Below are 21,540 nucleotides of genomic sequence, written 5' to 3' on the forward strand. Positions count from 1 at the left end.
ATGGGCAAAACATGCACCGTACCGAGGAGGGTCTCAGAGGCAGAAGAAATGCTGCAGGGCGTCGCGAATCGGGGAACAGAGGTGGCGGGGGAGCACTCGACACCGGTAAAACCGGTTCAGAACCGAAAGTGGACGATTTTGCCCATCGAGCGTCGTCTTCTCCGCAGTACGCGGTTGCTTGGACACAACGTCATGGCGCTCTGCCAATGTAGTCGCGAACGACGTTTTGAAAACAAGTGTGCAACTCTGCTACCTTCGGTAGCATATACAGTAACTCTACTTTACAGTGTCACCGTGTGGTGGCGGTTGCGTCGACGGCCGCTTGCCGGCTCCTCCGTTGGGTGTGGCCAGCTTTTCAATATTGTTGTCCCGGCTTGGTAACTCACCGGGGCGGCCAAGATGGCGGCTCTTCTTCTTGGCCGCTACTTTCTTTTTTTCGCCCCCCTTCGGGGCGCCCATCTTGTGCTTGCGTAATTTCGCCGCACACTCCCGCGAGTTTGTGGCGTGTGCACCGCCACAAACCGAGCACCGCGGCACACACTCGTGAGGGGCACGCATCCCCTCTTGAAGCGGGGCTTGTTGCCCACAGAGACCGCACGTGTCCGGCTGCGTGTTCGGACAAGCGTCCACTCGGAGGCCAACGGCCCTACACAGGCCGCACGCCCGGATCGTCCGGTAGTAGTTTTGAACAGGGATGAGCATGTTACATAGTGAACAAAGCGCGGTTTCTCCCTCCCGGCGAAGGTGTCTGAGCTTTGTTAGAGGTGACAATTTACCCGCGCAGTGACTACCTTCCACGGTTCTGTGTAACGGGTGGTGTAGGAATGTGTGTTTTTATCGAGATCTGATAATTCATGAAAAAAACTTGAGATTTTCTTTCACCTCCCGTTTGAAAGCCAGACTTAACTCATAGTAGTAAAGATTAAACGCGCGTAGTATGTTCGCTTTCGAAAATAGCTCTGAAGTATGGGAATGATACGGTACAATAAACAGTGCTCGAACATTTTTTTTTGCAGTATATGTATTCTTTCGAGATTTGAACGTGTCATGGTACCCCATACCAATTCACAATAATACAAAGAAGAAAAAAAGAGAGTATTGTAAATAAGAAGCTTTACATTGAAAGGTAAGATAGCTCTGTGTCGCGCCGTCATACCAACAACACGAGATAGCTTCCCTGAAACAGATTCAATGTGCGCATCCCAAAGCATATTCTGTGTGAAGATAACTCCAAGTATTTTAACACTGCTATCTATTTCGATTTTTTCGTTTTCGTAAAAAAGGGTGATTAGACTGCTGTTTATTTGCTTCGATTTCGGCCTGAAAATTACGGCTTTTGTCTTTCTTTTAATTATTTGTAGACTGTATGCTGCGGCCGATTTATGAAGGGATCTTAGAGCACAGTTGGCGTTATCCTGAAGGCTACTAGGCTCTGGTGATGAAAAAAATATACTAGCGTCATCAGCGTATAAAATGTATTTTGCATCTTAGATATGAATTAAGTCATTTATATAGACTATAAAAAGGAACGGGCCAAGAATACTGCTTAGTCGGTATCTTAGCCGGTATCTAGACGATCACGAGCTATGAAGGCTCCTCTCCCTATAGTATTCATTTTCTTCTTTATATTTTGTGGACGGTTGTTTAATGCTTGGAATGCTTACCAGCGCAAGGTGTGCGTATGTTGTGTGCAGTGTTGAACTGTTTCTATCCAAAGTGCGTTGTAGAACAGTTTGCATTGACTGGGACGTGACTGCGTGAAGTGTGCAGTGCGCGACCGTGCGAGCCTTCCTAAAAAACTGCTGGCGCGACAAGCAAGTGCTGCGCGCTCGTGACAGCGAAGTGCGCGCAACTTCAGCTTCGTTTCCTTCCTCGGCAAGCCGCGTTTTTGCATGCACGTATTTGGGCACTTTGTGTGCGAATGTTATTAGGAATAACATTCTTTTCGTGGGGGTTGTACTTGTGCCGTGATATTGTGGCTGACTTGATGGTTTGGTTGCCGCCGAATTTATAATCGATCGGGGCAACCTGCCCACCATTGCACTCTCCGTAAGTTCGGAGGGGGTGCAGCGACAAACTTCTTCTCCCCGCGTGCAAAAGATGAGGTTCGACTGGTCACCGGCGATTGGGTCCACGCCTGATTAGCCGTTGACCGGAGGCATGAGGCGTACACAAGTTCTTTACCGAACCCCTTAATTCGGGCAAGCGATAACAGAAAGTTACAACACCTAGCCCAACAAAGTAGCTTGAATGAACAACCAGGACGCGAATAACAAACACAGAATGAGAACGCAAGCTACTATTATCAAGAAGAGGAAAACAGAAGGGCGAGAACTACACAACCACTTTACAACCACAAAGCAATGCTGTACAAAAGGTTACGACATGAACGAGCGACAAGATAAAGAAAAAGAGTGCAAGGGAGCGGGGAGAAACAGTGGCTTAGCGGCGGGGTGGCAAGATCCGGTCTCAGAGAGAGTCCGACTGCGGAGGCACGCGGGGATGATTCGGTGTTGCGGATACGGGCATTCTTGGGCCAGGCGTCTTCGGGGCCGCCATCGCCGCGCTCTATGCGCCAGGCACCCGCCTTCGCTCGCTTGCCGACCACTTCCCTGGTTGACCTCACACACGTCCGCACGCACCGAAATCTCCAAGCCAACTCCCCGGCTCACGGTTTTCCCGCCGCCTCGTTCTCATCGCAAGCCAGCCAACAAACTCAAGGCACAGCGCGCCAACGCTTTGCAGATGTTGAAAAGGGGGAGGGGGGTAAGAAAGACGAAGAAACTAGGAAGCGATGCGGGGGAATGCCACGGTAGTAACTAGCTAACTAGGAGCGATGCTAACTTGTGAAGGTTGAGAAGGGGCCGGGCCAGTCAACCGACTGCTCCCCAACCCCACAACGTGCAAGTGCTCGGTACTCGGCGATAATAGTAGGAGGGGTCGGAGTGGCCGTGACCTTCCAGCGTCGCGAGGGGTCAACCGCCCACGCGTGAGGGGGGGGGGGGGGACAAAATCATCGCTGCAGTGTCGCGACATACTTGCGAGAAACCAGAGCAGTGGGCACCTCGCCTGCAATTGAAAAAGAAACTGAAGGCATGCACGAACTTCGTGACATGCATTCGATTTCAGATCCATGCCATTTCCGTCAGTACCTTCCAAAATCACGGAGGATAAATCTATCCCTCATCTTAACCTTCTACAATATATGAATTTTTCCCATTATAAAATCAATTCACCAAATTGTTCTCGTGTGACACAAACCATTTTTAGTTTACCCAAATTGTATAAATGGTTCCGGATTCAAGTTGCATAACTGGTGGCATACTGGGGCATTTCTCTAAAAAATATGATAAAGTGAACCACTCTCTTCTTATGCATAAACTGCGTTTTCTAAGCATTGATCCACGTTTGCTTGAGTGGGGTCAAGCTTCGCTTCCTACCTTTATATATTGCCCCAGCGAAAGGCACTAAGTCTCTCTTAGCATCCGTGAAATCGGTAGCAACCCAAGGATGAGATATCGGACCTCCATGGTTTTTAGTATGCAAGAATAACTTATCAATTGTAGTTTCTCAGATATGCTCATCCGCTGGTGACTGGGTAATACACCACGACATAACCGGTCATTCAAACAGTACAGAAGCTCCGGTACTTCAAGCAGACCTGAATATTGTGATTAACAGATGCTGAACATTGTATATTGTTGACGGCAGTCCAGCGTTCAGGAAGACAGCAACAGAGACTTTCAGACGAAGCTCTTTATTTGGGCTGACTTGCGCCCTCAAAAGAACTGAATCACTCGGTGGCGGCGTAAGCAACACGCGTGCTCGGCGGTCGTCGAACTACGAACGCCGGCCGCTCGCGGCATCGCTCAATTTAAAGCCACCAAGGAAACTTCGAGATAAAAGGTCGAGATCATCTACAGTATTCTAGAAAAACATAGATGCAGCTCTTCATGCCTGTGATCAATCGAGATTAGTCCGGCCGCTTCTCGCGTCACAAACAAAAATGATAACACCCCTTTCCTGCGGACTTGAGCGCGAACGAACGGACACTAAAATGATACGTGGCATTGCCCCCCTCTCTAAGAAGCATCGCCTCGATGCTTTAAAATGAAACCAAAAGCGGAGAATGTGATCTTCGAGTCCTTTAGCGTTCATAATAGGGTTTAAGCCGTACTACAGGTACGACTTCCGGGCGTGTGCGTCGTCGCTGAGGTGCTGTCGTGCCGTCGGGGATGACTTCATAGTCTAGGTCACCAATGCGGCGGAGAACCCTATACGGGTCAAAGTAGCGCCGCAGCAACTTTTCACTCAATCCACGGCGGCAAATTGAAGTCCATATCCAAACACGATCACCTGGCTTATAATGCGTGTCTGGTCGGCGCAGATTTTAATGTCGGGCGTCGGTGTGCTGCTGGTCTTTAATGCGAAGCCGCGCAAGTCTTCCGGCTTCCTCGGCGCGATGAAGGTAGGCGGCGACGTCGAGGTTGTCTTCTTCTGAAACGTGCGGGAGCATTGCGTCGAGCGTTATCGTGGGCTTCCTGCCGTATACAAGCTCGAATGGGGTAGACCTGGTTGTCTCCTGGACGGCAGTGTTATAGGCGAAGATCACGTAGGGCAGAATGGTGTCCCACGTCTTGTATTCGGCGTCGATGTAAATGGAGAGCATGTCTGCGATGGTTTCAACCATCGCAGACATAATACTCACGGACTCACGCTCTGTGAGTCCGTTGGCTTGCGGATGATAGGCAGTTGGACTGCAATGGCTTGTCTGACTGTAGTGTAAATGGCTTGTGTCAGCTCCGCTGTGAACGCCGTTCCTCTGCCTGTGATGAGCACTTCCAGGGTGCCGTGTCGCAGGAGAATTCGTTCGAGGAAAAATTTTGCGACTTCTGTCGCGGTACTGTCAGGCAATGCTTTTGAAGGTTTGAAGGTTTGAAGGTTTATTTCCGCAACCAGGTGTTGCGAGGACAGCCAGGGAAAAAGCTGTATAGACAGCTTGAGAGGTCCTGGCTTCCTCTTACAGTGCAGCATTGACGGCGGCGGAATAGGACATCAAACAAATAGTAAGAAAAAACTCGTATGTTCTGTACATAGAATGACACATGTACGTTCAGTAAGCAGTACATTCTGCTTGTAAAAGAAAAAAGAACTATATTAGGTCAAAGAGACTATAAAGGCAAACACAGGGAGGAGAAAATAAAGGACAGCAGAACTGACAGGTGCACTCAAAATGGTAATAGCAAGAAAAAAAAGAACTACACGAATATTTGGGGCAATTCTTTCAGAGAAATATTGGAGACATCAAGATTCTTGTGGCAGTACAACTGGTTCAGAAGTGTCGGTAAGGTATGCTGCAACATTTGTTTGCCATAGTTTGTACGGCATTTCTTAACATTCCAAGGCTCTGATGCGCGGGTATCATACACAGTTCTGCTTTGCTCTAACCTAGCAAGTGTAAGAAGTCATCATTTTTCATTATGGCGAGTTTATATTTATAGCACAGCCTATAGTTATACATGGATTTCATTCGGCGTAGCGGGTCATGTAGTCGGTGGCCACGATGATCCACTCGTTACCTGATGATGAAGTCGGAAATGGGCCGAGGAGGTTTATCCCTATTTGCTGGAAGGGCTTATTTGGAGGTGGTAATTCTCCTGGATGCGGTGCAACGTGCGAGGAATGCCGAGATGCCCTGCAGTCGGCTCATCATGATATGCCTGCATAATTTCTTGCCGGAGATTTTTGGGTACGACAAGAAGAAGCACTGTTCTGTTGGGCACAAAGTTCTTCTTCAGAAGGGCATTACTCTGAAAGTCGAAGGACGACAGTTGGCGCTTCAACCCTCGGGGAGGCGATGCGGTCTTGCTTTTCAAATAATCAACTAGGCTTTGCAACTCAGGATCTGGCCACTGCTGCTGCGCGAAACTGCTGGCGCTTACCGGTTCTAAGAAAGCTTCGTCGTCTTCCCCTTCCGGTGCGGCTTCTACGGGGGCTCGCGATAAGCAGTCTGCACCGGAATGCTTACGGCCACATTTGTAGACAACAGTTATGTCGAATTCTTGAAGACGCAGGCTCCAACGAGCAAGACGTCCGGAGGAATCTTTCAAATTAGCTAGCCAGCGCAGAGCCTGGTGATCGCTCAAGACCTTGAATGGTCGTCCGTACAGGTAGGGGCGAAATTTCGATGCGGCCAAAATAATCGCGAGACATCCTTTCTCCGACGTCGAATAGTTGGCTACGGCTTTCGACAGCGAACGGTTAGCGTAAGCGATAACTTTTTCCTCTCCACCATTTTTCTGAACGAGCACTGTTCCTAAGCCCACACTGCTTGCATCGGTATGAATTTCGGTTTCGGCATTTTCATCAGAGTGCCCGGGCACAGGAGGGGACTGTAAGCGGCGCTTCAGTTCTTTGAAAGCTTCCACTTGCGGCGTTTCCCATTTAAAATGCAGGTCAGCCTTGGTTAGTTGGGTCAAAGGCTCAGCGTTGCGCGAAAAGTTCTTGACGAATCGCCGGTAATAAGCTCACAATCCAAGAAATGTGCGTATAGCTTCCTTGTCATTAGGCTGTGGAAACTGCGATCGCAGCCGTTTTCTGAGGGTCTGGGCGAACTCCATCCTTGCTTACGACGTGACCAAGGAACAGCAGCTCCTCGTAGGTGAAGTGGCACTTCTCTGGTTTCAGTGTTAGGACTGAAGACTTTATTGTTTCCAGCACTATCCGAAACCTTCTGAGGTGGTCTTCAAAGCTTGTGGAGAGGACAACAACGTCATCTAAGCAGACTAGACAACTTTCCACTTCAAGCCTGCGAGCACCGTATCCATTACTCGCTGGAACGTCGCTGGGGCAGAGCAGAGGCCGAATGGCATCACGTTGAACTCGAAGAGTCCGTCTGGTGTGATGAACGCAGTCTTCTCGCGATCTCTTTCGTCGACTTCAATTTGCCAGTAGCCGCTCTTGAGGTCCATCGATGAGAAGTACTTAGCGTTGCATAGCCGATCCAATGTGTCGTCGATGCGGGGGAAGGGGTCGACACCCTTCTTCGTAATGCTGTTCAGGCGGCGGTAATCAACGCAAAAGCGTAGGGTGCCGTCTCTCTTTCTCACTAGGACGACGGGTGCTGCCGAGTGGCTCCTCTATGGCTGGATGACGTCGTCACGAAGCATTTTCTCAACTTGCTTGCGGATAGCTTGGCGTCCTAGCGGCGATACGCGGTAGGGGCTCTCTCGCAGTGGTCGGGCGTGCTCGTCAGTGACAATGCGGTGCTTGGCAAGCCAGGTTCGTCGCACATTCGATGCTGATGAGAAGGAATCGCTGTACTTTTGAATAAGACTGCGTATTTGGTCTTGTCTGCTCCGTGGTAATGCGGGGTTGATATCAAACGTTGGTTGATGGCGTTGGTCAGATGGTTCTCCGTCTGGGTCGGGTAGGGCAAATATGTCTCTGATGTCGGCCAGCTCGTTGAGGAAACCGATCGTCGTACCTTTGTTCAGATGCCGGTATTCTTCGGTGAAGTTGGTTAGCACTACCAGGGCTTGGCCATTTCGTATTTGGGCGGCTCCCCTTCCGACGCCCAGTCGCGATCCAGGAGTAGCTGGGTGTTCCTCTCGGTGACGGCTTCGGCAGTTTCGATGTCTCCAGTACCTATGCAGTCGAGGGCACTCGATCGGGACGGCACGCTCAATGCTTCGTCGAGGACGTTTAAGGCAACGTGATAAGTTGCGCTCGTCGCAGCAGGTATGGCTTTGTCCGTGTAAATCTTGATCGACTTAGATCGAAGGTTGATGATCGCCCGATGTTCATTCAGGAAGTATATTCCCAAAATCACGTCTCGCGAGCATTGCTGTAGGACAAGGCAGGTGTTAGCATAGGTTCTCCCATTTACAGAAACTCTCGCGGTGCAGCGTCTTCACGGCGTAATCAGATTATCACCTGCGTTGCGGATCTGCGGGTCATCCCAAGTTGTTACTTTCCTGAGTGGGAAAGCGAGTGGCCTACTCATGACGGAGTAGTCAGCTCCGGCGTCCACCAAGGCAGTAACCGCGTGACCGTCGACGATAACTTCAAGGTCACTTGTTCGCGTTTTCGTATTGCCCCTTGAATTCGGTGTACGATCTCGGCTTCGTCGGGCAGTGAGACTGCGGTGGGCGTACTCCGACGTTACTTCCCTGGGCGGTGGTACAAGGTTCAAGTCTGGCCGCGTCGTCGTCGTCGTGTTGTCGTCGTAGTTGAGGCATGGTCTTGCGTTTTCGTCGATGGAGGATCTTTGTTCTTGCGCTCAGAAGCATCCTCACCTCCAGAGGCTGCTTTATTCAGTTTAACCTATGGGGCTGGGGGAGCATCCACACACTGCGTACGGCTAGGAAATGCAAATCGCGGCGACGATGGCGACGGGGAACGTGATGGGCGGCTCGGCGATGAGTATTCTTCCCGGCGCAAAAACTCCTCGATTTCGGCTGGTCGCTGGCTGGGTCGGGGTCGCGGGGCGTCGTAAAAGAACCCTCGGATGCCCATTCGCCTGTATGGGCAGTACCGGAGAATGTGTCCGGCTTTGCTACAGTGAAAGCATAGTGGGCGGCGCTGGTCGGGAGTTCTCCACTCGTCGCATTTCCTCGGCTGTGCGCGTCGCTCGTAGGGCGGGCGGGTTGGGGCGAGAGGGCGGCGGTCCAATGCAGCGGACTGAGGCCGATAGGGGCTTGGGTCCCGTCGTCGAGGAGCAGGACGGCGCAGAGCTGCGGCCTAAGTCATGGCTGGGGGCTGCAGAGGCTGCGCGGGTGGCGGCGTCACACCCAAGGCCTGTTGAACCTCGTCCAGGACGACGTCAGTGAGAGATGAAAGCTGCGGCTGCGTCCCCATTGGCAGCAATCGTCCGATTTCTTCTCGCACAACTTGAAGTTGTTGGGACTTGGGCAAACCACCGCTGCCACCACTGTTGCGACGCGACATCCCACCGCTGCCACCACTGTGGTGCCTTGGAGCGTCTCAGTCTGCTGTCTCTGTTGAGCAGACCTGAGCGAAGAACGATGCGACGGTGAGTGAACTGACATTTATATACAGTATTTACAAGGCTTTTTGCAAGATATGTACAAGGGCCGTGAGCACAATGGGTTAGGACGAGGCCCTGCGAAGAGCGTCTCTCTGGCACGATGGCGTGTCTGCTGCCCGTCTGCTAGTGCGTCTCAGTGCGGCTCTATTCTTATAGCCGCCGGTGACAGTTGCGTTCCTCTGCACCAGGCGTTCCTCCGCACCAGGCGTTCTTCTGCTCCAATAGGGTCACGCCACCGGCCACCGTTCGGATTGGCTCGAGCCGACGCTAGTGAGGAGGAGGAGGAAGGGTCTGCGCCGGCGAGCAAGGATGACTCTTTGCAAGCCGTGCCATGGCGTCGAGTCTTGGCCTACTTTGCGCGACGGCGGGCGCACAGCTCTGGTTCCCAGACAGGCCAGCGGAATGAGGTTTCAGGCACAACAGCACCCCCGCCGCCAGACAATGCGCCACGAAGAGGAGCTGCTTCCGCGTGGCTCGGATGCGCGGCGCGCGAACATCAGGCTCCTCCCAGTTCCCGTCCGCTGCTCAGCCGCAGGTGGCTCCTTGTTCCTTTCCGTGAACACGCCCCGCTCACAGGACAGGATCGCTGTTCCTCCGCCTTGTCGCCCAGATGTCTGGACCAGCTTCGCTCGCTCCTTCTGAAGAGCTTGCCTCCTAGCATCGGTCGTTCATGACTCTGCACCTTGGCAAGAACCAACCGACCACAGACAAACCCAACACGAGCAAGTGCCCTCTGCCGCCTGTCAAAACACCAGACTTCAATGCCACAAAAAAATCTACTAGCTATATTTCTGTCCCCTTTTTGCTCCTTCTTCAACAAAAGGCACATGCGGGATACAAGAACTCTAAAGTGTCAAACGCATATGACAAACGGAATGAATGAATGCAAAATAAATTTGGTCTCTTGCGATGACTTGGTTCAGAAAACGCTCAGCTGAGGCCACAAACGAGGATATCAATTTTTCCCCGATCTAAGAGCGAACTTGACAGCTGTTCAGAAAGTTACCAGATGTAAGTCACGAGGATGTCGAAGGCAGCCTTGCTCAGAATGCACGGCTTAGTGCGTCTACTTCAGCGTTTAACTCGCTTCTAACGGACGCTAACCAATACTCGCTACCGTGGAAGCTAATGTCTCTGCCTCTCGCTGTAACTGCGTTTTCCTCTCTCTCCGTACTTGTCGTTCCAGTTTCTACGGGAAGAAAAGAACGAGTTATTTTCCCTCAATGACAACTTGTTCCTTTCCTTACGCTTCTCACGCCAGTCGCGGCGTTCAATTGCGAGTGCGCAGCGCTTCCGGTGGGACCGTTCTTTCTTTCTCTTTGTTCGTGGCGGCAAGTCAGACCTTTCAATAATCTTGAATTTCACGCGCACCCGTCCTTTTCGCTCGATGCGAGGTCCGCATCTACCCGGCCTTTTGATTTTCCGCCTGCTGAATAGCGTTGTCTTGACTTGCGGCTTTCAATCGCGATATCTATGCTTGGTCGAGCATTTAGGCTGTTTCTTCTTGCCTCTGTCACAGCGGCTCCGTGAAAGCGTGCACTTCTTGAGCCGTAGACGTGTTTTCTCTCCGCACGTGTGCCGTTTTCTGTGGGACCGCGGTTTCTCCCTCAAATGACAGTGTGCATGACAGCCTGTGCCCTCGTACATTTCTTTATCTCCGATTGTAACGCTAGTTTCGGGGTTAACAAAGTGACGAACTTTGCTGCAGTCATTTTGCCGGAGACGCTGGCGCTTCCGATGGTGGCAACGCGTTTCTGCGCGCGTGCCCTTTCCCTCTTTTTTGTGGCACCACTCTTTCTTGTGCTTCCCTTTCCTCTCCCTTCGTCAGCACCACTGTTTCTCCTGTTTGTCTACCACCTTGTGGTGATAGTCCACCTTCCTTAACTGGCGGTTCCTTTCCTTGAGGATGCAGCTTTCGATCTTGAGCTTTCCTTTAATTTTATCCTGTGGAAGCGCATGCTGCTTCGGTCACCTAGGTTGCTGCTCTCTGATATCACTCTCATTGTCAGCCGACTCACGTGCGCTACCTGACTCACATCTGTCTTTGGCGCCTTTACTAAATTCTTCAAACCTGCGCTCTTCCTCCTGAGCGTCCCTGAGGGCACATCCGTTATCATCTTTCTCGGGTAGAATGAGGACTACCACCCCTATGTCGTCTGGATGGTTCTGAAGTCCACTACCTTCAAGCACCTTAGCGTCCTCAGGCGCAGACGAACAAGTGTTCTCTCCCGACATGAGCGCTGGCACGCAGCTCTCGCCATGCTCCTGACGTGTTCCAGCCGACTGCAGATGACGGTCTGCCTTGCACTCAGTTGCGGCGATTCCGCTACTGCAGCTGCTTTCTGGAATGTGACTAAGCTCACAGCGCTGCGAAAGCACGATACTAGTTTTGCATCGATCGCCGTAAACACTAGCGTCCAACTTAGCGTCCGCAAACTCTCTATGCGTCCGAATCCGTTGACCGAAAGTGTCGGGCTTCTGCGTTTCTGCTGCACGCGATGCACATCACGGTGTGTCATCCTCTTTGACTTCGCTAGAACTGGCACTGGGCTTTTCATTAATGTCCAGCCGAACATCCTCTCTGTCATTTTCTGCAACTCATCCTGCTTTTGACACGCTAGGAGATCCAATTTCCTTCAACTCCGCTCCAATCTCAATGGGCGAGACGTCTGTAACTGCAACGTCCGATGCGGTGGCTACCTTATCCGAAGATACAGAGGTTTCCTCAGCTCGCGAATGCAGAGCATCTTCCACTGTTACAGCAACAGTTACTTCTTCCACGTACGGACTACCTTCCTCTGTGCCGCACTGGCAGGGCTGCTCCACAGCTAAGCACTCCGCCCTCTGTGTCACGATCGTCCGAACCTTCCGCGTTTTCCAGCCATTCTAGAATGTCGGCTTTTAGCTCGTAGGGAAAATTGTAAAACGATTCCATACTATTTTGCTCTCGCTGGTACCTTTGGCGAAGGCCCGCCGTTGACAGGTCATATCTCATCAGTAAAAAGCTTTTCAGCTCATCCCAGTCTGCCAAGTCACCGTCCACCAGGCACTTGACAACGTCATACGCTTCGCTGGAAAGGAGGGCTACCAACTCATGTGCCCAACTATACCGCTGAACGCGCTTTCTCTCGCAGACGCGCTCAAACTCCAACAAATACTTCGCCAGATTCTCGGATATCACGAAGGGCCGCGGCCTGTCTCTAGGCTGCCGACTATTGCTCTCATGCAGAACGGATAATGTTTCACCTCTCTTGAAACTTATCTGATGCGCTTCAAGCTCTAGGTCCATAAGTTTCCTAACGCGAGCACGCTGTTTTATATCAAGCTGCTTACGTTTTGCTGCGTCTTCGCGCTCACGGCGTTCTTTGATCTCATCCCAGGCCTCGTTGGCTTCCTCAACCGTTACTTCCTGTGCCCGCATGATCTCAAGGATCGCATGTTTTCGTTTCGCGGGGCCCAAATCAACGCCCAACTTTTCGCAAATTTCGATGAGTTCCTTCACTTTAAGGTTCTCCATCGCACGCAATAGACTTTTGCTGTCCGCCCTTTGCTTATAATTCTCTTGCCATTCACTACTATCGCACTACTAGTATGAAACGCGCAAGCAATTCTTTACAACAAAGCCTTGTTAACTCCCTGTGCACTAGCTTTCGTTTCAAAGCACTCCTACTTGGTTTGAAACAACAAAGCTCTCTACAGTGCTACGCATAACCCTACTCTAGACTACAATCACGTGTGCTATAGCAGTCTGGAGAATTGAGGGGACAACATCAGGCACTCACCGCGCCGAGGTAGCTGACGCCGGTCGATCCCGCAGCTGCCATCCACTGTTGGGACTTGGGCATCCCACCGCTGCCACCACTGTTGCGACGCGACATCCCACCGCTGCCACCACTGTTTTGCCTTGGAGCGTCTCAGTCTGCTGTCGCTGTTAAGCAGACCTGAGCGAAGAACGGTCGATGCGACGGTAAGTGTACTGACCTTTATATACAGTATTTACAAGGCTTTTTACAACATATGTACAAGGGCCGTGAGCACAATGGGCTAGGACGAGGCCCTGCGGAGAGCGTCTCACTGGTACGATGGCGTGTCTGCTGCCCGTCTGCTACTACGTCTCATTGCGGCTCTGTTCTTATAGCCGCCGGTGACCGTTGGTTCCTCTGCACCAGGCGTTCCTCCAAACCAGGCGTTCCTCTTCTCCAATAGGGTCACGCCACAGGCCACCGTTCGGATTGGCTCGAGCCGACGCTAGTGAGGAGGAGGAGGAGGAAGGGTCTGCGCCGGCGAGCAAGGAAGACTTGTTGCAAGCCGTGCCATGGCGGCCAGTCTTGGCCTGCTTTGCGCGACGGCGGGCGCACAGCTCTGGTTCCCAGACAGGCCAGCGGAATGCGGTTTTAAGCACAACAACGTATAACCTGCCGCAGGTTATCATTCTTAGCGGTGTACAGGCAGCTTGCTGTGAAAACGCGCTGCTGGCGGTCGTACAGGCGGGCTCGGGTATCAAGAGTTTTTTCCGTGGTGGCTGCCTCTTCGACGAATTCCGCGACGGTTTTTGGTGGGTTCCGTACGAGGCCGGCAAAGAGTTGCTCTTCAACTCCTCGCATAATCAGCATCATCATCATCAGCCTGACTACGCCCACTGCAGAGAAAAGGCCTCTCCCATGTCTCTCTAATTAACACTGTCCTTAGCCAGCCGTGTCCACCATATTCCCGCAAATTGCTTAATCTCATCCGTCCACCTAATTTTCTGCCGCCCCCTGCTGCGTTTGCCTTCTCTTGAAATCCACTCCGTTGCCCTTAAGGACCAGCGGTTATCTTGCCTTCGCATTACATGCCCTGCCCATGCCCACTTCTTCCTCTTGATTTCAACTAGGATATCATTAACACGCGTTTGTTCTCTCACCCACTCCGCCAGCTTCCGGTGTTTGCTTCGACTCGCCGGAAGAGACGCTTCATCTCATCAGTGTACATTGCAACGGTCTCGTTTGGATGTTGTATGCAAGACTGTCGCAGCTGCTGTGCTCCCTCCTTTCGCACGACGTTCGTGAAGATCTTCAGAAGCTGCTCTTTGAAGGTTTCCCAGTTCGTGAGGATAGTTTCCTCATTCTCAAACCAGGTTCTTGCTGGTCCTTCCAAGGCGAAGAAGACGTACCTAAGTTTCGTAGCATCATCCAAGTTGTTGAAGACAGCCACACGGTCGAACTGTTCCAGCCATTCTTGGGGGTCGGCGCCAGGCGAAGCGTCGAAGGTTGGTGGCACCTGGGGCTGGTGAAGAATGAGTGGAGTCGTCATCTGGGGCAAGCTCATGGTGGACGTTGCTACTGGATTTCGCTTCCGGGTAAGATGCGGCAGAATCACGAACTCAGGTGCGCTCCTAGCAGACGTCGGCTTGCGCGGTGGACTGGCGTCGCGACTTGCTGGGGGTGTCCGGTACATGGAAGGCTACACAGCACCTCCACCAGATGTCACGTTGTAGTGATGGCAGTCCAGCGTTCAGGAAGACAGCAACAAAAACTTTCAAACGAACATCTTTATTTGGGCTGACTTGAGCCCTCAAAAGAACTGAATCACTCGGCGGCGGCGTAAGCAAAAGGCGTGCTCGGCGGTCGTAGAACTACGAATGCCCGCCTCTCGCGGCATCGGTCAATTAATAGCCACCAAAGAAACTTCGAGATAACAGGTCGAGATCATCTACAGTAATCTAGAATAACGTAGATGCAGCTCTGCATGCCTGTGGTCAATCGAGATTAGTCCGGACGCTTGTCGCGTCACAAACAAAAATGATATACCCCTTTCCTGCGGCCTTGAGCGCAAACGAACGGACACTAAAATGATACGTGGCAATATGGAAGCTACGATTAAGAAATGTAATTCATTGCAGAGGTCCTGAGCGTGTCAACTAAACACGCTGCCGAAGTAGTACCCATTCATAATACAGTTTTGATCGGATACCCCGCTGTAAAGTAGAACCGTTCTGCATATACGTGTATTCGTTTCATTCTGGCCTATTTAGAATATGCCTTGTTAATATCGAACTCTTATCACCCAATAATAACTCAAGCAATAGAAGTAGTACAGAATTAACTAGTACGTTTTATATTGGCTATTTTAAACTGCACTGCCAGGGTCACACAAATGAAAGCAGCTCTAAACATCCACTTAGTTTCTACCGCCGAAAGTGCCACGAATTTCCCTTTTTCGCAAAATTTATTATCATAACGTGTCACCTCGGTTACCTCAGCTTCACCCAGTCGATTTTGTCTGCTCACCATGGCCACAATCACGCAGTTTACAAGAACCTTTAGAAAGCTCGCGTACGGCTCAATTTGCAAGTGAGCTTCGTCAATCCATTCCATGCATAACTTAATACTATAAATTGCCTGTATCTTAGATCAACACTGAAGACCCCGTCCTCTTCAAAAGTGCTTTAACTAACTCTGTATACTCTTCCTGAATAACGTCATTTTCATTTGTTTTCTTAGTTGCTGTGCCTTGGAGTATTAAGCGACCGTTTATCCTCTGTGTGTTTTCATCAGCGTCGTGCCTTTAGCTTTTTTCTTCCTGCCAACGACTGTATACATCGTGCATGTAATTTTGAAATCGAAATTGGTTTAAATTTGTAAGAGGCACTGCAGACGAATCCCTGCGGGTGGAGTAATGCTAAAAGCTCAAACCTCTGACACCTCCCACTAGCAAAAGCCTGCAGTAGCTGAACTACATTTTCTGAAATTCAAAATACGTAAGCTGCTACAATAGGACAAAAATATTTTCAATGCCCAATTACATATAGTATTCCCCATAGTATTTCCATAGTATTTCTATATACTATTTACCTGCACATTTGCCACGTTTTGTCTGAGTTCTTATTGATATGTGCGTATAATTTTTCTGTTTTTTATATTTACTTTTAGACCCCTATCTCTGCGATGTGCTTTACTCTGAGGTTATTGTAAAGAAATAAAAAATTTATGCCAGCGCGCTACATTTCTCACTATAATTATCCGCATCATGATGTCATGTTGTAATTTGCTTGGAGCTTATCTAGTAAGTGTTTAACGGAAAGCTCCACTCACATTACATTTCCATTGATGTTACCCCCATTACATCTTCACTCAGGCTGGCGTCCATACCCGATGTCTTGTACAGCGTTAGGGCATACGTCGTCCTATGTTTCAGGAAAGTCGCAATATTGTGAGGTGCGTGACATGCTGACACCCTGAAAATCTTTGGAGTTACGCAGACTCATAAAAGGAATAGGGTCTTGATATTACAAAATATTGTGCAGCTGCTCCTGATAGCAGTATATTTCTGGCAGACTTCGGAAGTGGTCGCTCAACGCAGCCTGCTTCGGCGATCGGTGTTTTTGTTTACGTTTATTTCTCTCATGTCTTCTGTTTCTATTGTTTTATAGCATAAACTCTATTGGTTGTTGCGACACTCGTACTGAGGTCCTTGTTCATTGCACGTATTACGTGCGGCGCCCTGAGACCATACGAACTGGCCCGCTTTTGTTTGCTTTGCTCAGTCTTAAATTCCACCATGCTCAATACCGCACCCATACAAGGAAATGGTGATTGAATTGTAAAAAGTGTTCAGTTTAATGTAGCAACGAAGATGAAAGTTTCCCAACTCACCTCAGTTTTTTTCCACGTTTTGGTTGCATGCGCAGGGAGATGTCGATCCCGGTGGCAGCTGCAATGAATACCGCTAGGACTTTTAAAAATGCCCTAGAGACGGAAAGATGCCATTTTCAAAACAAGTCGGAACTGATCATTGTTTCAGTTGGGGAGATTTAGTTTTGTTTAAAACGTTTGCGTGCACTTCATTATTCGTCCATTGGTCACTTATGTGACTGCTGAAAAAGGCCGTTCGGTAACCGCCTGACACTTTTCGTGGTCTGTGTCTTTTTGTGCTGAATTTTTTTAACAGATCAGTATGCACAAACTCTTTCGAAAAGAACTTTTAACGAAGCCTTAAGCACAGTTGTGGTACGCAAAATATAGATCAACCAAATTTCTGGTATGAAATTGTTGCAGCACACTTAAAGTGAAGCCTGGACGGCGTCTTCGAGACTGCAAAGTTTCGTTGATTTGATCTATTACTGAAAGTGTGCAGTTTATTGCTTCTGACTACTGGTTGACAACGGTGACAAAGTAAGCATCCTATATAAAAACTGCAAATTCGATGGTGACCGGGCTTTAAAAAATGCATGCGAAAAAATGAATTTTATATAGCACAATCGAAGTGGTTTCACTTTCTTTTACACATTATCGGGGCTGAGCATATAGTAAGCCAAACGTTTGTAGCAATACACAGTCTATTTTTCGGAAAATTTCCTATTCTCAACCGCACCACTCACTGAAGACCACTGCGTAGTAGCCATAAAATAAAGTACTCAGGAACGCCGGCTTCCACCTTTCCTCAGCTGCTGGCATAAAATATTTCTGAAACTTCATCTTAAATGCAGCGCTCAAGAGGAGGAGATAATAGCTAGAACTGGAAGTGGCACACAGCATGAAAATTTCCGATTTACGTTATGAGCGCTTAATATTGTAAAAGTGCTTCCAATTTATATTTCGGGCTTATTTCAGCCTCCTGCGTTTCTGGCACATACATAATCTCAAATTTCATTCTGCTTGTACAAAAAAAAAATCTGACAATCTCATAACTGTTTCCAGTCGTCCTATACGCAATACATGAACTGCTAAAAACTCTCATGCAGTTGCAAAGGCAATACCAAGCTCAGAGAGAAGGTTTGATTGAGCAGTAAAAGTATAAAGGTAAATTGTGAGAACCACGTAGCAGTGTAAACTAGGGAGATCCATTTGATTTCGGTTATCTGAACAAAAAAAACTTGCACAATAGTAGGCTCCGTTGTATTCCATGATTCCGGTTCCGCCGTGACGCAGTTTGACACTTGAACTTTTATCATTAAAGGGATGACTGGAAGAAGAGACAGTTACAAGGGGAACTTAAACCTACATACGGGTTTTGAAGGCGTAAGCATTGTTTTTAAGTTATATTTTCCTTGTCTAACGAGTTAACACGTTTTGGCGGGCTAGTTCGTTAAGCATCTTGAATAAACAGCGCGAACGAAGACGAGCACAAAAGACAAGAAAACGGACGACACAGCGCTGTGTCGTTCGTGTCCTTGTCTTTTGTGCTCGTCTTCGTTCACGCTGTTTATTCAAGTTGTCTAACGAGACTGCTATTTCTTAGCATACACTCGGTTCACCGTCATTCACAAAGCAGCGTGGTCTTTTGGCTTGTGGCTTTCGGGCTGGCCTCGCAATCTGAATGTTCTTAGTTCAGTTCACCTCACATTCGGAAAGATTTTATTTTTCTTTGCAGAAGATATCGTTGTCCGCATTCTGATACTTTTTTCGTGGACGGTGACAACAACGCCGGGTTTCTTTGCTAATGGGCGATATAATGCTTCCTCATGCCTTAATAAGCGGAAAGTAGTTGCTCTGTCGACTACATATCATGCCACCCCACCTAGAGGTCGCCTGGGAGAAGTGTTTGATCAAGACAAAAAAAGAAGCACACACAACAGTGAGCAGCACAGGACACAGATTGGATTAACAACTGAAATTTTTGCTCACACTAGAGCACCGAGCAACAGCCACGCAGGCGCCATGCCGAGAAGGGGTAACCTATAGCAGAAATTGATGATGACGGATTTTTATGGTGCAAGTGAAGCTGAGGCCAAAGAGCGCTATGGCACAATGTTTCTACCCAAGGTGGGGTCAAGGACCCATTTCCAAAGCATTCCACCCTAAAGAACCCGAGCACCAGACCAGGAGAAAGGGTGCCCCCATTGTGTCACCGGTGGGTACCCGGCGGCACTGGGGATCGAACCCCGGACCTCCCGCATGCGAGGCGGATGCTCAGACCACACGGCCACCGCTGCGGTCCCTATGCCAGAAATGAAAAATCTAGTTTCTATAACGTAACCCCAATGTGAAATTACGCAAAAGTAACCATGTTTCGCTGTCTCGGTCACCTCAAAAGCTTCATGTACCTTTCGCGTTTTACTGTGCTTCCGAAAGGTTTGGTTCGCTTGACGTGCGTTTAGCGTCCCAAAACGACTTAGGCTATGAGGAGGTAGTGCAGGGCTCAGGAAATTTCGACCACCTGGTTTCTTTAACGTGCACTGATATCACACAGTTCACGGGTATCTAGAATTTCGCCTCCATCGAGATTCGACCCCCGCGGCCAGGGTATAGCCCGCCTCTTGCAGGCCAGCAGCCGAGCGCCACAACCACGGAGCCACCACACCGGCAAGTCCCGAAAGGAAACATCCCCAAAATATCGGGTGCGATTGCCGGTGCAACTGCTGGATTGCACGGTAAGATTATCACCTTCTCTGGCATCAATTTTCATTCGGTGTTTGCACACCCTTTCGGTAACGCATTCTCCCCTCTTACAGCGGTAAAATTTTCGACAGGTGCGCAGTATCTGATAGGTGACTTCTGTTTCGCATTTAGCATACATGTTTTTGTAGTCGTCACGGCCGCTTTTCTTTTTTCTTTGTGGGTGGTACAGCGCGAAACAGGCGAAAGAGCAAAAGAAAGAGACACCACAGACGAGCGCTGTCTGTGCTCTCGTCTCTTTCGTGCTGTACCACCCACAATGAGCACTCGCCCAGCTATCCATCCTTCATTTTTTCTGCCGGCAGTGATGCACTACTGGCGTTTTGACTGCATCTTTTACTGGCTTGTTTCAGTCCTTGGAGAAGCAATATCAACAGGCCCATTATTGAGCTTTGGTGAGTGCGTGAAAGGCCCGACAACACGGAACTTGACGTCGGTACTACCCTCCCTAAGCCATCGCCTGCATGGACCGCACAAAAGAACGCGTTTGACTTGCTTTTTGCTTTCCTGTACAGTGAATTTTGTTGGGATTCGTCATGTTTATTTTTCAAGATTCTGCGCCTGCATTTCTTGATAGCATACTTTGTATGGCTACTTGCCTAATTGTGAGAGAATTAATAGGAATAAATTCCCATCATTCGCAGCGCCGGCGAACAAAAAACAAATGCTAAGCTTCTTGGTTAGCGAATAAATATTTGACGCGAGCCGTCTTAATGTGCCCTGTGGTATCTTGATTTCGTTTTTTTTTCCTTTAAAAGCGCAGAACATCTAGCGTGAACCGAGGTGCACCTTGCTGTCGTGGGCGCGTGCAATAAATCAGCAGATATTTTGCAACTTGTTTGTTCTGTTTATTGCTCTTCACAGCGCTCCAGTAAGGTATTGTGGTCGCTTAAGTGCGCACTAATCTTCTCTGCGTTTCGTGCAAGGCCGTGAGTGTAGAAGCCTTATGGTAACCCAAGCTCAATTTCTGGAACGTGACGTCAGTGCCACAGCGGCGAACCGTGGAAAGTCGGGGCGCCGCCGGAGCGGACGCTGTGCTAGCTTCGTGTGCACGTGCCACTGAAGAGTCGCGCGAGGCGAAATCTTTACGCTGACAGACGAGGTCTCGGCGAAGCAAAAAGGAGGTAGTACGAAGGCCCTAATATAAAAACCAAAGCGTTTGCACAGCGTGATCCACTCTTACCGTAATTCAGGAGTGCACTTACAAAATCCTGTCTACATCTAACCGAACGCAGCTTTAGTGGCCAGGTAGAGAGGCTTACTGCTAGTGGCTATCCGCTTTACATGCTTTCTTCTGTGGCCGAAGTTTTTTTGAAGAAACTGAAATGCTCCGCCAGTTCTGAACGTCAAACAAGTAAGCGAGTAGCAGCCATTCCCTATATCCACAAGATATCCCATAATTTTAAAACTGTTGGTAAAAGAGTCGGACTGGATGTTGTTTTTTCAGCCCCCGTTAAGTTATCAAGCTTGTGTACGCGTGTCAACAACCCAGGGAAAACTTCCCTCGATTGCCCCAAAAACCATGAATGCAAATTTGTTAGGTGTCAGAAAAATGTCGTGTATTCCATTCCTCTCACTTGTAATAGGTTTTATATTGGCCAGACTGGACAGTGCTTAAATGATAGGCTCAGGCAGCACCGCAACAATGTAGATAACAAAGAGTCTCGTAACCTTAGCATGCATTGCCGTGAGTGTGATTGCACCCCACAGTTTAATTTTTGCCGAGTTGTTGCTAGGAACAAAGACCAGCTGTGCCGGGAAATTATCGAGGCTTCGAATATCAAGAAGTATGGTGATAAATATGTAAGTGCTGCATCAGTGTCTTTATCGCAAAAAGAACTTCGCTTCCTGAATCGCACATCTTAGTTTGTGTTTGCTTGCAGAGATCCTGGTGCATGAATTGCTCTATGCGTTGCTTTCTATTTTGGTGCCTGAATGTAATTATACGCGCAGCGTGCCAAATAAATGTCAGTTGCTAGTTCAGCGCTGTGTTGTCCATTTTCTCCTTTCTTCCACTCTCTTCTTTGGCCTTCGGCCTTGCGCTGTTTCAATAATATCATGTACAACCAACTCGCCCATCAGCTCGTGCTTTCAAGCTTCACTCTTACCGTGTAC

The 21,540-nt window shown here is 49.3% G+C and overlaps 1 protein-coding gene across 1 annotated transcript in view; it reads right to left on the bottom strand.

Annotated features, from left to right (window-relative positions):
- Positions 1 to 276: 276 nt before the first annotated feature.
- LOC149361383 (uncharacterized) overlaps positions 277 to 21,540 on the bottom strand; it is a 74,900-nt gene continuing 53,636 nt past the window's right edge. The window contains exon 3 of the mRNA XM_089568057.1: positions 277 to 707. Coding sequence (XP_089424183.1) covers positions 277 to 707 — 431 coding nt within the window. The remainder of the gene's footprint in view (positions 708 to 21,540) is intronic.

This window comes from Amblyomma mixtum, chromosome 2, assembly GCF_055824585.1.
Source record: "Amblyomma mixtum isolate Tamu chromosome 2, ASM5582458v1, whole genome shotgun sequence".
NCBI classification, from domain to species: domain Eukaryota; kingdom Metazoa; phylum Arthropoda; class Arachnida; order Ixodida; family Ixodidae; genus Amblyomma; species Amblyomma mixtum.